General features: G+C 38.3%; 1 protein-coding gene across 3 annotated transcripts in view; it reads left to right on the forward strand.

The window, feature by feature from the left end:
• MED13 (mediator complex subunit 13) overlaps nt 1-18,501 on the forward strand; it is a 59,515-nt gene that overhangs the window by 18,264 nt on the left and 22,750 nt on the right. Inside the window, exons 4-10 of one of the 3 annotated variants that reach the window (XM_068415431.1) lie at nt 9,781-9,926; nt 10,376-10,426; nt 11,000-11,197; nt 12,120-12,314; nt 13,269-13,431; nt 13,740-13,850; nt 15,817-16,500. In XM_068415431.1, coding sequence (XP_068271532.1) covers nt 9,781-9,926; nt 10,376-10,426; nt 11,000-11,197; nt 12,120-12,314; nt 13,269-13,431; nt 13,740-13,850; nt 15,817-16,500 — 1,548 coding nt within the window. The remainder of the gene's footprint in view (nt 1-9,780; nt 9,927-10,375; nt 10,427-10,999; nt 11,198-12,119; nt 12,315-13,268; nt 13,432-13,739; nt 13,851-15,816; nt 16,501-18,501) is intronic. The other 2 variants (XM_068415432.1, XM_068415433.1) reach the window with 2 other exon arrangements.

Genomic DNA, 18,501 nt, shown 5'->3' on the forward strand with positions numbered 1-18,501 from the left:
GGCAAATAATTGAGTAATCATGATTTTGTGGGAGGATCTGATAGACAACTGAAAATCTAGAATAGCAAAAGCTACTGAATTACTTGTATGGTTGGTTTTTTTCCCCCTCCCTTGTGAATAGGAAATAATATAACCAATTGCAGTGGGTGGCAAACCAGAACTTGTGTCTGACAAGTTCACTTAAAAAACAAAATAGAAAACCCCAGAAAAGAACACCACGCACCCAAAACAAAACAAAAAACAACGCAAAAACCCACTTGGAAAATCATAAGTGATAAGCTTATCATAGCTTACAAAATGAAACTTGCTGCACAGGTTTCACAGGTAATGCTGTTTACCGTTAGGCTGGGTACAGGATTTTATAATGCCAGCCCACCATTCTTTTATTTTTTCATGGAAATACTATTATATCTACCTGATATAAATAATAACTATATGACTTCATGGGAAATGACTGCTGAAAAATAGTCTAGGTATAAATTTGGTTTTGTTATAAGCCTTTGTGCATGTGGTTATCTTGATTTGAAGGTGTACTTATCATAGTTCTGAATATATGTATTTTTTTTTTCTCTCTACCTCATCTTGCCGGGTGGAAGAGGTAAAACTAGCCACAGTGGATGTAGTTCCTGAGTTTGGTGCCAGTGTGTTGGCAGATCTGCAGTCTCGAATGGCCGTGGCTGCGGCGGGGCAGGGAGTGTACGAGGGGTTTTTTTTTTTTTTCAATTGGGCCATGGAAATGGATTGCTGCCCACTTCAGAAATGTTTGTATTGATAACGCCGCTGCATGAGTGAGATCAGCTATTGTCTGTTTGGTCTTCACTGCCCTTAAGACAAAGGGAGTGCTGTGCTTTCAGTCCTGAGCCCACACTTCTGCCTTTTCCCCCTGTTTGGCTGCCTCTTCCCTATTTCCCATGGGTCCCCTTTCCATAGGAATGGAGTAGTTTGCTTCTTGATCCCTTTAGAATGGTGCCGTGAATTATTATTAACGAACACAATGAGGAGATTGCTGGGTGCTAAAGCTCAAAAATCTCTCCCTGCTTGAGAGAGTCAACTGTACAAGAACAACACGTAGCCACAGGGTTTGTGTTTATTTCTGTATATTTAATTTGAAACCTTAACAGCAAAAACTACCTGGCTCTTCCTTGGTATTGTTGGAATATTTTCTATTAAGTCTGCTCAACTCTTCTTGCAGTGTAAATTTCCTCCTTATGTTAATCTTTAAATCAAACAGTGTCAACATTTTTTTACAACAGCTCTAATGAGGCTGTTCTGGCATCGTGTACCGGCGGGCGAGCAGGTGATGTTTTTTCCTTTTACTGTAGACAGCTGGAATTGAGAGCTGCTGTAAGTAGGACAGTGCAGGATAAACAGCGGGAGCTGAGAGCATTGATCACATGATTGTCTCTTTGGAATATTGGGTTGCTACAGAGACTACAAGCAGACAAATTTAGCACTTTACATCACAAAGCAGTTTTCTCTTATTTAACTTAAGTTACAATAGTAGTTGGTTCATCAGGAAAAATGACAAAATGATATGGCTCTTGGTTGTTAGCTTTCAACAAGAAATCTATGCTGTTTTTGTTCACTGAACAATAAGATAATACAAAAACCATCCAGATACTTCAGATTTTGTTAAATGAAAATTTTATAATGCATTTCAATTTTAAACTTTGAAAAAATCTGGCTTAACAAGATGTTTGTAAGTGTTTCAGAATGGGAAAGAGCAATACATCGAAAGCTGTTACACTGTCTTTGAAATAATGTCTAGCTATTATCTGTTTTCCAAATATGTTCTGGATTCTTATTCTTTATAGCACACGTATATTTAATTGTGAAAGCTCAAGTTCAGATAATTGAGATTGGCATCCTCGATAATTAAAGGATGCTAAAATGTAAGATGACAGGTTTATTAGCCTCGTTTAAGTTCTGAAATACAGGAACATGAGCAGACTCTTTTTTGTAGTATCGCTTATAATTGTTGTATCTGGAGTAATATATACTTTTTTTTGTGTGTATATATATATATAAACTTCTAGTTGCATTCTGAAAAAATCAGCTTTGCTTCTAATATGTCGTACTACAGTTTTAGTAGTGTACAAAAATAAAATTGTTTTTTGTTTCAACCTTGTTTTTATTGGGATGAAGCTCAAAAATGAAGTTAATTTAAAAATGTGGAAGTCTTCAGGGTGAATGACTTATTGTGTAATACAGGTCACTTGCTACATTTGTATTTGTTTTAGTGCACATAACTTGGTTATGGAATAAATAAATATTTTTAACTCGCAGGTCTAACTAAAATCAAAACATCCTCAGCTATGTGAAAAAGATTTTGGAGAGCCTTTTGACAGTAGTCATTACTGATGTGCTTTGAACTGGAAGGTTTTTTTCCTCCTTTGCTATTAGCTATGTTTTTTGCTTTGTGTTATCATCAAAATCAGCTTTCTGCTGTATTTACCTTCATGACCATAGGGAGTTACTCAGAGAGGCTTAGAAAAATGTCTGCTGTTCCATCTCTTTGTCAGTAGAGAAGCATCTGTATTTTGAGATCTTATTACTTCATGTTAAGGTACAGAATATGTAACTTGCTAGAAAATGTAGATGAGCATTTGTTTAGATTTCTCTGAGCTTTCCTATTAAGGATATTAATGCCCCTGTGTCTGCTCGAAGTGCAGACGTTGTGATGGGGCTGATACAAACCCTGATGTTATAGGGGAACTTGTAGCCAACGGCAAGAGAGGCATGTTTGTGAATTGATTAATGGTGATTCAAACTCTTATCGTAGAAAGTAGTATTGCAATGTAATGAGTACGTACGATAGCATGTTCTTCCTAGACAACTAGGGACTAATTTCTCTTATCCTCTATTTCCCTCAGCCCCCAGCACTTAAGAAACAAAACACTCCCCCTCCACCCCCCCAAAAACTAGAAGAAAACCAAAGCAAGCTCCTCAAGCATTTAATAATTGAAAAAAATGTGTGTACTTGCCTTGTGGGTTTTTTTTTTCTCCTTCATTTCTTAAATCAAGAAAACTCAAATGTTTTTCCTGGCAATTATTTTTGGAGCTGTTTTAATACAACAATCTGATTTTAGTATTTCACTTATTTTATATTTTGCTTATTACAGCAAGTGCATACTTCATTTCCTGCTCCTTTCTAGTCTGAATTAAGATTGTGGAGTTTTGTAATTCCAGTTTATGGATGGTGAGTGGAAGTTGAAGATGCCATGTTGAAAAATAAGACTGGCTGTTGAAGCAGTGCAGGTGTGAAGGTGGCTGCGTGGAAAGCAGCCCTTCATTAGTGCCTTGCAGTGTTATGGCTATACCTGGCAGATGTATATAGTCACAAAGAACTATTCTGAGCAGCCACTTACAAAGAGAAGGTGGTAGATGGGTTGTCTTGAGGGAGTTGCTTCTGCCTTTCTTCTGTTAGCTCAGAAAGCCTCAAGTGGCTTGGCAGCTTCGCTCTTTCTTCTCCGCGATGAAAAGCCCTCGAGGGTTGCCTGCCAAAGAACAAAGCGTGTAGTGTAAGGTGTCGTAGAACAGAGGACAATGCAGTGCATGTTGCGCCTGTGGTCAGGTGTGTAATTCCTCGGGACTCACTCTTTGGCAGTTATGTTTTGTTTTCTATCCTGTGCTGGTTGCTATAGTGTTGTCTCTCAGCCTGGTTAAAGGAAAAAGAAGAAACCAACAAATAACTGAATATGAAGGGTCTTGGGGCTTCGTGGTGTGTCATCTTAAAACTTTTTTTCTATTTAAGTTTTTCTTTCCAAAAGAACCTATTTAATTGTAAGACTGTTCTCTAGCCCAAGGATTTACTATAGAAGACTACTGTCACCTTTGAAAAAGGAACTTCTTTGATGCTCTAAATTTATTTGAGTGGCATACCAAAATAGTCTGTGGTGAAGAATAACTCTTTGGAGATGCTTCTATTTGGGCAGCTATGATGCATCAGTTGGGAACTCTCGCTCTATTGCTGCTGCTGATGCTTGTTGTCAGCCAGTCATGATATATTGATTCTTGGTCAAAATGCCCCAGGGGATTCTGGGTGTTGGCCAATATATACCAGTTTTTGGCAAACATTTTATAACAGTCTGAAATAATGATGCATATTAATTAGAGACTTAAAACTGTGTTTGATGTGTTTGTGCTTCTAAACAAGATGTATTCTACCCCACTGAAAGGGAAATGGTAGAATCCTAATTGTGACAGCCATTAGTTCTGGGACAGTGATTTTGCTTTGCTTGTCCATTTTCCTCATCTAGGAAATGACAGTAGAAGGTATATGGTTTATAAGGATATGGTAAATATTTTGGTAGGGCTTTGACTTGGTAAGTCACTCTTGGTTCAACTCAGAAGTAATTTACAAAGACAATCTAGGAAAATATGAGATGGTAATTATAAAAAAAGAAAACACTCATTCTCTCTTCCAGCTGAAACATTTGGATGCTTTTCTGAATTTACTATTAAAAGTGCTATAGGCTTTTTTAGTTGGAGACTTCCTTGTTGCCTCTGGTGTTGCAGTCTCCTTGCCTTTCTGCGGCGCTGATTTGGAGTGTGCAATCTAGTGAAGTGTGGATTAGTGCGGGTCTAATGCAGCTAATGTTTGTGAAGCACTTTGAAGATACGAAACTCTACATAAGTACTAATGGAGGAAAAAAGTGGAGGAAAAAACAGACCTAATTACCTTTTTATCAAGGAGATGTTTTCAGATTTGCTAGCGGAGATGTAGAAACCTCATGTATATGTAAATTTTAGTGTGCTTTCCCCTCCTTCCCTTCAGTTTCTCTTAGAAAGGTAGAAGTAGAAATTGTATTGAAATTGTCCACATCGGTTTCTGTTTCTTTTCACATAGAATCATAATCCTTTGTCTCTGAAATGAAAACATCTTTGTTATGTGTTATTAGAGTGAAGAGGGAGCATGGGGGAATCAAAAATGGTTTTTATACAAATGTATTTCAATGGAGCATAGGTGAGGACTGAAGGTTGTTTAAAATAGCATTACTTCCAAAGAGTATCTCTTTTTATTTTATTTTTAAAGTTGCTTTCAGTATTGGAACTCATTCTGTCTGAATTCTGGTGTGTTCAGGTCAAAATTCATAATGAATGCTCATTTTGATAACACTTCATAACCTCTTTATTCAGAGATCAGTTGGAAACTGGATTATTGATATTTAAGTTCTGAAATTCAGTTAACTAGAAATATTAGAAATATTAATGGAGTAATTTAATATTCGGAGTCAGGTGAGAAAATGAGGGTTTTGGGAGAACTAGAATCTTATTTTCAGAATTTTCTGTTAAAATTCTGTCTTCTGCTTTTATGTCTTATGTATGCACATGCAATAATAGCTGATTGTAATCATAAAAGTACAAAAAAAAGGGGGAGGGGAATCAATAGTAACTTTAAGACAAGCTATTATTTTTTTGCTGTATCTGCGCCTTGAGGACTTCACTGATTTTTCTCTGCGTGCAGGAAAAGAGTTCTGAGCGTTGTTATAGGTATTTTTTATATTTCAGTCATGAGATGCTCTGCACAAATGATCTAGTGATCTTCTGAGCTACTTAAAAAATGTCTGCAAATAAAAGCATAGGATGAACTCTGCGTTAGCAGGCAGGGAGCCAGCTTGCTTTCTGTTATCGTGTCCTTGGCTGAATTGTGAAGGTAATTTGCCTGTTTACCCCAAAGTAATAAGTAGGTAAATTTTATGCTTGATTAGGAATTTTGGCTGTGAGGTGAGTTATTGAGAACAGAAGAGAAAGGCTTAGAAAAATGATGGAGACTTTATATATATATTTATTTGTTTGTTTATTTTTAGTAGGTTATGGTAAGGTTTGAGAAGATTCCTCCTAAGCTGAGGTTGAGGCGGCATTGTGTACTAGCAATCAGTCTCTGGAAACTTATGGACTTGGAGAATGTACAAAAGTATTAATTTAAAAAAAAAAAAAAAAAAAAAGCATGTCCATTGGCTGCCCAGGGCAGTGGTGGAGTCCCCATCCCTGGGGGGATTTAAAAGCCGTGTAGATGTGGTGCTGAGGGACATGGGTTAGTGGTGGCCTTGGCAGTGCTGGGTTATGGTTGGACCTGATGATCTTAAAGGGCCTTTCCAACCAAAACGGTTCCATGATTCTATGATTTAGAGAGTTTCTTGCTAAGTTCGTGAGTGTATGTAGAGGCATCCAGTAACTTAGAGCTCTGGTTCTTTGTTTTCCTTCCTCCTTTTCTCCACTCCTCTGCAAAGAGCTTCAGTATGATTTAGAATTTTTTTTTTTTAATTAGGATTCTTCATTTTATTTCTTGTGATTATTTCACATGCATTGATATTTCATAAAGTTTTGTAACCTAACGGAAATGATGATGTTAAATGTGAAGAAACAGTTTCTGAGCATGACTAGCCAGGAAGAAATTTAATGCTATATTTGAGTATGTAAAGTGTTAGTTTTGCCTTTCATGTTAACCTTTAGTTTAAAGAAGACTTATGTTGTCAGGAGATGCTGTGTGTACCCTGCGGAAAGCTGTTTCTCGTAGCTTGAGTTTAAGGACAGCGCTGTTTCCACTAGGTAGCACTACTATGAACAATGGCTACTCTCTTTATTTTTTGGTTGGAAACTTCTCCCTGTTGAGTGGGAGGAGAAAATGGTTCTAATTTGGTGTGTGTGGGGTTTGTTTGGTTGTTTTTGGATTTGGCTTTTGCATGATGACCTTGAATTTTCCTTGCTACTTCTTAGGACTAATTTTGCAGCGTAATGACTTGAAACGCCTCTGTTGTCATGCTGATGCTCCGCTTTGTCTTGGTTTATTTGAATTCCATCAGATTATGCTACAATTGTCTGCCCTTTGTCTGTGTAATAATGTGGTGTTTACAAGAGACATAGCTTAATTTAAAGTGTATTTAAAGAATGTGCTTTTATTTTTAAACTTTGCCTCACTTATACTAAGCTTCTAAATTATTATCTTTCACTCAGAGCCAAGAACACTATCCATTCTTTTACCTTAAACCATCCAATATGGTTTTAAAATAAAATTCGATTTGAAAATCAGTCTTCAACTATTTGAATGAGGATTGAAGTTTAATCAGATTTCCATATAGGAATTTAGTGGTGTTTGCTGACCTTGTGACTTCACTTGCACTTGAAATCATCAACAAGATGCGTAGCTCCATCATCACTTCATTTTGGAAACTAACTTTACTGGGATTCCTGAGCAGTATGTTACGTCAGCTGCAGGGAGTGTTCTGTCCAGAGCTGGGTTACTGAAGCAGTTGTTCTACGTAGTTGCCAATGAACAGCGATAATTCACTCGTATGCCTGGATCCTGGCTTTTTTTGTCGTGAAACACAATTAAAATTGAACAGCAGATCAGCATACCACCGCAGGCTTGATACACCTTGAAAACTTATGCCTCGGTCAGGGCCAGTCACTTGGAGCAGCTCCTCGCTGAGTTCACTCCGTGGCCTGCTTTAAGTTACTGTAATAAAAAATGTGCTGCGTTTCCTCTTCCTCCTTGGACGGTTTGTGTGTTCTCTCATCCCTGAAGTGTTTTAGGTCCTTAATTTTAAATCTGCTGGTAGGCAATGCCATGTATTTGACACTGTAGCCTTCTTTCTTCTCATTGTGGTGACTTACCCTGGTGGCTGCTCCTTGGGTCTTTGGGGTGAGACTCCGTGAACCCATTTATCTCTGTTTTCATAGACTGAACAGCCTGTGCCAATTCCACAGTTCCAGAAACTTTTTTTTTCCTCTTACTGTTCACTGTCCCACCATCTACCTGCTGGTGGAGGAAAGAAACATCTTGTCAATGACACTGAAGATGTATCCAGTAACTGCACCTGTGGCGGCTGCATTTTGATAGGGTTGCTGAGGTGCTGGGAGTTTGTCAGTTCTTCGGGCCCTGGAGCTCTGTTTGTATCTTTTTCAGGAACACAAAACTTGCTTTGCGTTCTCATGGTGTAGACCCAAGAGATGGAAGCGTTTCACGAGGACAGAGAGCGTGCACATGGTCCTGGGCATTAGTTGATGGGGTCTAATTTTATTTTTTGGGGAAACAGCGGTGTTGCATTCATACAGCCTTGTTAGGCTACAGTAGTTCACGGGGTGTCTTTTCCATTCGACCTTGCAAAAAATGCACTAGTATCTGCTGTTTTGACTGGCTTCATTTAGTCTGTTTCCCTTGACTTGTTTCTTTTCTTTTTTTTCCTGAGATGGAGCAGGTGCTTGATGCCGCCCTCCTTACGAAGGATTTATTTTCTGTTCAGTAGTTTATGAAGTACATTTAGGTTCTCCTTGGCTTTCATTCTTCTGTGACTGAGATGGTGGACGTAATTTAATGTCCAACATGAATAGCACCTTCTTGCTTTTAAACATCTGTTCTTTTCCTATGGGAGTGTATTAGTCTGGCAGACACTTGAGAGAACTTGTATAACAGATATAATAATTCTGTATAACAGCATACAATGAATATTGCTGTGCCTGTACAACTGCTTTAAAAAGAAAAAAAGTCTGTTCAGATAGAGCTGGGTATGAAGATGTGCTGCTGCTGCGGTGTCCTGGTGGGGATCCACTTGTTTTGCCTTCCTGCCCTGTCCTGCTCTTTAATTAAAATTGGTAAAATATGTTGCACTTAAACCACTGAATTTATTTGGATGCAACATATAGTATTTTGATAGTTGTGCTTGTGGGGGTTTATCTGTATTTTTGTTACAAAACAACAACTAGGAGACCTGCAAAAATTGGGAAGTCTCTGAAGCATGATCTTGGGAGGTAGATTTCACCAAGCTGCTAACAAGTCACTATGTACAGCACTGTGAAAACAGCATTTAATTCAGAGTTATATGAAGGAGCTGTGTTTATTGTTGGGGTGTTTTTTGCTGTGCAGTATTTTTTTTTTTCTAACACACTCTGGACTGAGAGAAGCTAACAAGTCACTATGTACAGCACTGTGAAAACAGCATTTAATTCAGAGTTATATGAAGGAGCTGTGTTTATTGTTGGGGTGTTTTTTGCTGTGCAGTATTTTTTTTTTTCTAACACACTCTGGACTGAGAGAAGCTATCAGTGAAGCATCTGATATTAAACATTGATACTTGCTTTAATGACTTTAATTAACAATGACTTAAGCTTTGGGTTTTTTTTAATTGATTGTATCTTCCCTTTTGTGTAGGTATGGGATTTCATTTTTAGTTACTTGGCTTCAGGAGCATGAAGATAAGAGTCGATTTAAAAAAATAAAGCAAACCAAACACTTCTCAAAGCTGTTGCCATTCTTCTTGCTTTTAAATAAGTGACTTGTTGGCTAATATTAAATATAAATCTGAAAATATAAATTCTGCTTAGTGGATCTGTGACAGGAGAACCTAGATATGATCTCATTAAATTTAGTATGTGTTCACAAATATTTTTATAGATTTTAAATAAATATGTAAGATATAAAGGTATGAAGTTATAGTTTTGTCTTGCAAAATCTGTGCTTTAAATTTTCTCCAGACCTCAAGATATAAAGTGTCAGTTTAAATAGATTGAAAACTTAGTGTCTGTTTTCTAACTGATTGATCTTTGGTTGTGTGTCTAATGCTGGAAGACTTTGTACATGCTCCAAGGGAACATGTCTTTATCATTTGATTGCTATTTCAATAGAAGGGATTTTTGGTTACTTCATTAATGAATATTTTGGGAGGAAATGCCTTCAAACTAGTGAGAAAACCATCAACTTAAATTTTAAATTCTATACTTAGGACTTTTTTTTTTCTCTCCCTTCCACCCCCTGCACCCTCCCCACTTGTCTTTCCCCAGTGAGCACTTGTCCTGCTCATTCACCTTCTTCTTACACGGAGACAGCAATGTTTGCACCAGTGTGGAGATCAGTCAGCATCAGCCTGTGTACCTGCTGAGTGAAGAACACCTCACTCTCGCCCAGCAGTCCAACAGCCCTTTTCAAGGTAGGTTTTGCCAGTCAGTAGCAAGTACTAAAATGAATCAATCCTGTGAGTTGCTCAGAAATGGGACTTCTGGCAAAGACTGGCTGTGGGAGCACAGGCGTTACCTGTTTTGTATTGGTTATGTGTTCTCCCCAAATGTCCTCTGTCTTGACACAGTCAGAAGCCAGTTGGTGTGTCTCGGCTCTTCTGCAGGTGGATGATTTCCATATTCATCTCTTGGCGTGTAGCTGAATAATTTGTCTTCACAACACAATAAACTTAATTTCCAAGTACTGTCCTATTGGTGACTTAAATACTTTGCTTTTTCAACAAGCTTTATAACCCCCACGCGTCTTCATCGACCCCTCATTTAGAAATCAATTTCTGACCCAACGTACTTAACCTATTCACTCCCCCTCCCCCTTTTTATTTGGCTCTTCCTTGCCTGTAAATTCCTTTGGTTCCACCAGCAGATGCAGGCTATGCTCTCGAAGACAAAGGAGTGATGGGGCCCGAGTCTGGTTAGTGGGCTGTGTGATCATTCCCTGTCTGAGGCACACTTGTGTTGGCTGTAGAAGTCAGTTCTCCTGCATGACCACACACTGCCCTTGTTTATTAATGCTCAGTGTCCAAACTTGCTTTTTCTGAATGCAATTTAACAGCAGCTGTGCTTCCCTAATATGGACAAGACTAAACATGAAACAGATTACTTCCCTGTGTATACATTGGTGTAACTGTACCAAGCAGGAGGAAAGGATGAGGAAACACCTTAACTCGGTCAGAATTTGAAATAGAGTTTCTTTATCCTACCTGTATGTTAGAGACTCCTTGCTAGCCAAGATGAAAACTGGCTTGTTTAAATTGATTAATTTGTAGTTGTTATTGTGGCATCTTCATCCTTACAGTACACATACATTTAACAGTGTGTACCTATTACCAACAACTTGTGTGGTGTAGTAAAACGTGATTTGGGTGCATTCTGACTTGGTAAGTTGTTTATTTGGTGTGGCTGAAATAACAGTAGTGCTATTTCAGTGGGGAAGAGTGAATTTTGGTTAGATGTCATCTGCCACATATTTTTATTTACCTTTTAGTTATTCTAAGTCCCTTCGGATTAAATGGCACGCTCACAGGGCAGTCGTTCAAGCTTTCTGATTCATCGACAAAAAAGCTTATTGGTGAATGGAAACAATTCTATCCTGTCACATCTAACTTGAAGGAGGGATCTGATGAAAAACAAGAAGAAATGGATTGGGAGGATGATTCTTTAGCTGCTGTTGAAGTCCTTGTTGGTGAGTGCTCTGATTACCTTTTAATTACTGAAATAAACTGCCCAGTTCGGTCTGCAAAATTCTGAATGCAGAATGACCCCATTTTTATTCTTTTTTGCAACTATTTGCAACTGCTGTTGGTCTTTTGTTTTTCTGTTTAATGCTCAGGCCTATATAAAATGAGTTGCTGCCTAAAGTGGGTTTTACAAACCTATTAGTAGGAGGTGTTTTTTTATGTGCCATGAAAAGCAAGATTGTTTTTAAAATAAATTAAAAAAAAAACCAACAACCCAACCCCTAGACTATCAGCGTTGACATCTGAGATACATCAAAAGCATGTTGTACTGTTTCAGATTCTGTGCAAATTCAAATGGGACAGACATGCCTTTCAGGGATGTCTTCAAAACCACAATCCTGGAGAACTTAATGTACTCAGGCCCTGCATTTATATGCTGCTGTTCCTAAAATCTAAGCCTGTGGGATGCAGTAGTTTGTTCCTCTGCTGTGGGCTGTTGACCTTTGATTTTCCAACTAATGTAATCATTTCCCTGTAATGAGTGTTAGAAGCTTGTATTGCAGTGATGGCTGGAGACCCTGATGATGGTGGGGAGGGGGATCTTGTCAGTTTTATGTGATACTAAGAAGTACGTTCTCAGTCTTCTTTATAAAACAAATAATAGAAGCAAATCATAGCATGTAGATGCCAGGGCTGTCTCTGCCTGTATATACAAAGCCCTTTTTATTCATTCACTCAAATCTGTATAAAGCAAATCATAAAGTAATGTCGCAGCTGACAACATAACTTTTTGTCCAAGGATAATGCTTTAGTAGGTAGAAAGGGTAGGTAGGCTTATGAGTGACTGGTAAAATGATTCCTTTGTTGATGATTTTAAATGTAAGGTTTTGGTAAACAACTGTAAAATCGACTTGCTCTTGTTTTCAGCTGGTGTGCGAATGGTGTACCCAGCGTGCTTCGTTCTGGTTCCTCAGACAGACATCCCTGCTCCTAGTACTGTAGGGGCATCTCACTGTTCAACTACTTGCTTGGGTGTCCACCAAGTGCCTGCTTCCACAAGAGATCCTGCCATGTCTTCAGTAACTCTGACTCCACCGACATCCCCAGAGGAAGTTCAAACAGGTATAACAAAATTAGCTTCTGCATGTGGGAAATCATTTTGATGGCTTCTCCTTTAAATCTAGCAGTGTTTGGAAAGGATACAGATGTTCTCTGTACAACTGACTGGTTACCAAACATCACATTTCTTTAGTCGTAAGTGTTGTAGTAAAACCAATATTTATTGTTCAGTTGTGGGCAAAATTAATTTGAACATTTTTTTGTAAGTTGCTGAAACAAGGACTGCTTTTGTACCTGATGTTCTTATCCAGTACTTTAAGTTTCTCTGGTCAAGTTTTCAGTTCTGTTTTTTTCCCTCTCTGTGTGTTTGGGTGCATGTATGTGCTCTGGCAGAGCTTTATGAACCTCATTGTGCCTGTCAGTCATTAGTGAGCAAGGTGATGTTGTCGGCCTTTTTCAGAGTCCGAGGAAGATTCCTTCTAGTTAAGTTTCCAGTAGGGCTGTGTGCCCTCTGAACTGTGTGTGAGGAGTGGTTATGGTAAACCGCTTCCAGTCAAGGCGGGTAAGGCTCACTGATAGTTTCAGGTGGCTTTACATATAGTTCTTTTTTTTTGTGCAGAAGAGGTTTCGTTGTTTTTTTTCCCCCAAGGCCTTCTGTTACCTTAGTTTGACCCTTTTTTTAATAATACTGCTAAATTTGCTAACAGGTACCTTTGCTCAAGTTTTCCTGATGTATGAGCAATGTTACTTCCTTTTTCAGGTCTATAGTTCCTTGGAAGATAAAGTTATAACATAAAAATATATTGTCCTTCCCCCCCACCACCCACATGAGAGGGAACCACGTTATAATCATCATCTACTATACCTAAATTTTCTATTTGTTTTTATTTCCTAACATTGAGTTAAGAAGATACTTTTCTTCCTAAGATGTTCCTGTGGTGGTTGAATTGGAGTAATAATGGTTGTGAGTGTATCGCCTCATTGCCTAAAACTATTTCCTCTGGTGCTGCTTTTCAGTTGATGCTCAATCTGCCCAGAAATGGGTGAAGTTTTCTTCAGTTTCTGATGGATTTATCTCTGACAGTACTAGCCATCATGGTGGCAAAATACCTAGGAAGCTAGCCAACCAGGTGGTGGACAGAGTTTGGCAAGAATGCAATATGAACAGAGCGCAGAACAAGTATGTACTCATTTTCTGAAGCTAAAAAACCCCATGGCATCTTGTGTGTTCGTTGTACAAAGTAGTTCTGTTAAAGATGCCGTGACTGCTACTAGAAGGTGCTTTACTCTTTTAGTAATAAAACATTTTAAAGAAGTTAATTTCCCTAACTAGTAGTTTGTGTAGTGCTCAGTTTAATATGTTAGTAAAAGGCTATTTATAATTTCTCTGCTGAATCCTGTGTCACAAAACTGCTCTTAGAGGTTTGACAGAAGATAAGGGAAGAACGTATGTTGATCCCAAATAACTCTGCTGATATTGAATCATAGGAGGAAGTATTCTGCTACATCCAATGGCTTGTGTGATGAAGAGATAGCTGACAAGGTAGCGTGCTGGGATTTTGTTGAAGCCACACAGAGGACAAATTGCAATTGTTTCAGGTACAGTACTTGGCAAACCCCCAGTCCAACAATGTACGTTGGGATTGAAGTGTTCAGGAGAGGGCTTGTCATGACTCCTTTAGGAGTAATTAAGCAATAGCTGCTTGTAGGAAAGCTGTAACAAAATTTGTATCTCATATCCTAAATGTTATTGTAGGTCTTGAAACTCTGCCCAATAAGATAATGCAGAGCTTTTATTCAAGTGATTTATCTGAGTGGACCTGCTGGCAGCTCAGTGACAATTTCTGAGTCTTGGGCTGGATTCCTGACGCCTGATATGGGTAGAAACTAACTCATGGGCAACTTTCTCGGGCTGCAATGGAACAGGAATGCCTGTTGATTTAGGAATTGAAAGCTGTTTAATCAACAGCAAGATGATTGTAGGATTGTGTCTTGATGAATATGAAAAAAAAAAACCCCAAACCTGCTTTACTTTTTGGGAAATATGGCATTCCATGGGTGGTTGTATATGAAATTGTTTTTCTGTGAGTTGATTGCTGGTCTGGTTTTTTATATTAGCTGGGGAAAAAAAAAAGATCAAAACACAGGGGGAAAGTCTGGATTTAACTTCCAGATTTTGTTATTACTTTTGTTTTGAGACTGTGCAATGGCACAGGCTGTTAATACAGGTGTTTAAATAAATGGAGACATTAATTTCAGTGAATTCTCGATTTCTACTTATGGCAGAATACTAATCTTTAGGTGACTGAAGTGTTGCAAAGGTTGAAACGCTGTGATTTAAATGTTACACAGATTATCTTGCAATGAATATTGGAATCTTAAAAAAAATGTCTGGGGGATGTAGCATTTTGAAAGAAATGCATTTTTTCCTCCTTTATTGATATAGTTGGTTTAAGTTCTGTGAAAATACTTGTGCCCTGAGAAGAGCTGGGAGATGGAGGAGGATTAAATATTCTGTTAAAGAAGAATTTAGATATGATAGCACTAGTTTAGAGAAAACAATCAATTAACTGAGTGAGGTGTATATTAGAAATGTGCAGTTGCCTAAAGAGAAATTGCAAAGACTTCAAAGCCATTATTGTTCTTTATATTTTGAATCCTAAGCAGTGAAAAACATGTGTATGTGTATGAGAGTTTAAAGTAAAAATGATTTTGGTACCTCTTACCTTTTATTCCTGCCTAATCCTTGTTTTTAATACCAGTTGCATGCTGCTTAACTTTCCTAATGGAAGAGTGTCAAAGAATACCCAGGCACTAAGGATGTACTTGCAGTTCAATAGCTTAATCATAAACATTTCATTCTAGACTTCAGTACTTAATGTATTTCATCTCATTCTGTCAGATGATCTAGAAAGTTGGCATCTTGAACTTCAAGATGAAATGTTTAAGCTCAAGTGTGTTTATACTGGAAGAAACCTGACTGTATTAATGCAGTCAAGACGTTGAGTTTTTCTTTTTTCCACACTTGCTAAATGTGTAGGTAAAGAGCTACAAAAGCTTCAAAATAACTTTTGTAGGACTGAGCTTGGCTTTTAGATTCTGGATGTTAATTTCCCACTCCTTAACCCGTAGAGACTTGGACAGCACTATTGGTTAGTATTGATGCTTGAATTCAAGAAGTTTTTCACTAATTCATATGTTGTTCTACTGATTCATCAGTGCTGGCAGCAGTTAAAAGCAACAACATGTTCATGTAATATCTGTTTCTGTTAAAAGCAGTTATAAAATACTGCCTTCGGTTATGAGGATAATTTGAGTGTTTGGCTCGTAGGACAGCTTTTCCATTTTTTTTTTTTAATTGATATTCTAAAATCTTGCAATGCTACTTAAGTCATTCAAATTAAGTTATGGTCAGAAAGAGGCAACTTCAGAGTGGTATCAGTTTCAGACTTCTATAATCGGCTGTTTAGTGGCTTAGAAGTGGGTTCTTATCTAGTGAAAAAGAACATGATAGACATATTGGAAAGATTAATGTGAAATATTTTCCCCTTTATTAATTCTGCAGGCACAAAAATCTCAAACCAAGAAATTTAGGTCAACAGGGGCAGGCACCACCTGTGGGCCAACAACAGCAAGCAGCTCCAAAGCACAAGACAAATGAGAAGCAAGACAAAGGGGATAAGCCACAGAAACGCCCTTTGACTCCTTTTCATCATCGTGTATCTATCAGTGATGATGTTGCCATGGAGGCAGATTCAGCGAGTCAGAGGCTTGTGATGACTGCACCAGACAGTCAAGTGAGATTTTCAAATATCCGAACTAACGATGTAGCAAAGACTCCTCAGATGCATAATGCTGAAATGGCAAATTCACCTCAGCCACCACCACTTAGTCCTCACCCCTGTGATGTAGTTGATGAAGGGGTAGCTAAAGCTCCTTCTACTCCTCAGAGTCAACATTTCTACCAGATGCCAACACCAGACCCCTTGGTTCCCACAAAAACAATGGAAGACAGACTCGATGGCTTGTCTCAGCCTTTTCCAGCTCAGTTTCCTGAAGTTATAGAGCCTACAGTGTATGTTGGTACTGCAGTGAATTTGGAGGAAGAAGAAGCTGATACTACTTGGAAGTATTATAAAGTTCCAAAGAAAAAGGATACGGAATTCTTACCACCTCAGCTTCCAAATGATAAATTGAGAGATGATCCAGTAATACCTGCTGGACAGGAAAACGGAACATCAGTTACAGAGTAAGTAGTGCTTAATACTATAGTAATAACACGAGAAAGTGAGGGAACTGAAAGGCCAACAGCAACAGTTCTTGTTGTAAGCAAGCTTGTCCCTAAAGCTTAACGTTGTTCTCATCAGCTTGAGCAGTAATGCTGAGTGTGTGAGCATAACATGTGTGTGCTGTCTGTACACAAGAAGATAATACTTGTGAAATGTGAGCAGGAAGCACAGTCAAATATGTAGTAAGACTTTCCAGCTTTTTCTCATTAGAACTCTGATTTAGCAGACAACAATGAACTTTATTTTTCTACTGTAAAATTAATCTGTAGGCAAATTATGCCTGTTTGGGACTTAAAGTCTCAAAAAAACCCAAAAAAAACCCCAAAAAACAAAAAACCCCACACCTTTCTCATTTTAATACTTGCTTTCTTCATTATTTGAAGAATATCTGGATGGTTTTGGCTACAGACTTACCCTATTGAAGTTTCTTCTATCTCAGTTCTGCTCTTGTCTTTATTCAGAAGAGCTCTTAGATTTTGAAAGCTGGTGTTTAAATGACTGATGGGAACAATGAGGAAACTAATCTGGTTTCCTGGAAGATATTAACTTTGATGTAGGCTGCAACTACTTTCTAATAACAGAAATTTCTCTTTGGAATAAGTAATATAAACTGGCGTTCTTGCAAACGGTGCATTCTCTCTGCGGTGTTGTTCAAAAGGCTTCAGGATTTGAGGTGGTTGTGCAAAGAAAACAAGTGACTGGTGGGTCTCCTGTTGCTGCTCTTGCACCTCAGATCGTGTGGGAAACCCTCGTTCATTAAACAAAGCTTGTCTAACTTGAAGAAATATTGAGACAGTCAGACTAGATCCTTCTTAGAACCTCAGCCTGTGAGCCATGGGAAGTGTACTTGAGAACATTTATTTATTTTATTTTAACATAAGCTAATATCTTGAAATAAAGTATGTGTAGTCTATAACTATTTAAAAAGTTTTTGCTGAATAAATAGAATTTATTTCTGAAAGCTAGTGTTATCTAGCACCAGGTTTTAAAATGTTCTACTCTGCTGCTATCTGTTTCAATCGGGATAAAGGAATTGGTCACTTCTTTGATACTGCTCGAATTTTGATAAATTACAGAGTTTAGAGGCGGTGGAGGAAAATAACACTAGTGGGTTTAGTGTTAAAACTAATGTTTGAGCTCTGTTTTACTGCAGAATGAATCAACATGGATTTTCTTTACCAGTTAAAGCAAAAACAAACTCCCCCCTCAGAAGACCACCACCACCACTAAAAAAAACCCATAAGAATAAAAAACCTGAAACAAACCCACTTGGCCTTCTGGGTCGTGTCTCCTTTGCTGTTGTACTATGTAAGAAATTCTTCCAGTCATCCATCTTTTACAACACTTCCTTGGGAGGACGTGCCACGGGAAAAGGATGGGAATGGGAAGCACAGGGCTGTTAATAGCAGTGTAAACTGAACATGACTGGGAGGACCTGGATGCAGAGGTGGCAAACTTTGGCTTAGGGTTGTGATTGAGAGAGAAAAAATGCATCTCGAATGCACCCGGAGCTGCCTCTATCAACTCACTTGCTGTTGATTTTTTTTTGTTCTTTTTTTGGTCCAAATTTTTTTTTTCCCATTCAGGTGAAAGGAGGCTCTTAATGTGACCAGTACCAAATTACTGGGGCTTCTCCCCCCCACCTTTTTTTTTTTTAATTTGAGATAGCGTTCTTAATATGTGGTAGAAGAGTTGCAGCATCTACTCACAAGATGAAAATTTTATGTTCATTTTCTGTGTCGTTGCTGGCAGTGGAAAGCCACTGGTGGCAGTCACATTGACTTTGCTGCGTAGGAAAGCTGTGAGAAGAAGTAAATATGCTGTAGCTGTTGGTCTGTTCTTGTACACATTTTCTTAGCCGTATCTTTTGTGTTCACTGTTTAAGGGTTTACACTAGCTAGTGCGTGTCTCAGTTCTTCTAAGATGTGCATTTATAGGATTTTTAGTGCCTTTTTTGCCTT

This window comes from Nyctibius grandis, chromosome 18 (assembly GCF_013368605.1).
Source record: "Nyctibius grandis isolate bNycGra1 chromosome 18, bNycGra1.pri, whole genome shotgun sequence".
In the NCBI taxonomy this organism is placed as follows: Eukaryota; Metazoa; Chordata; class Aves; order Nyctibiiformes; family Nyctibiidae; genus Nyctibius; species Nyctibius grandis.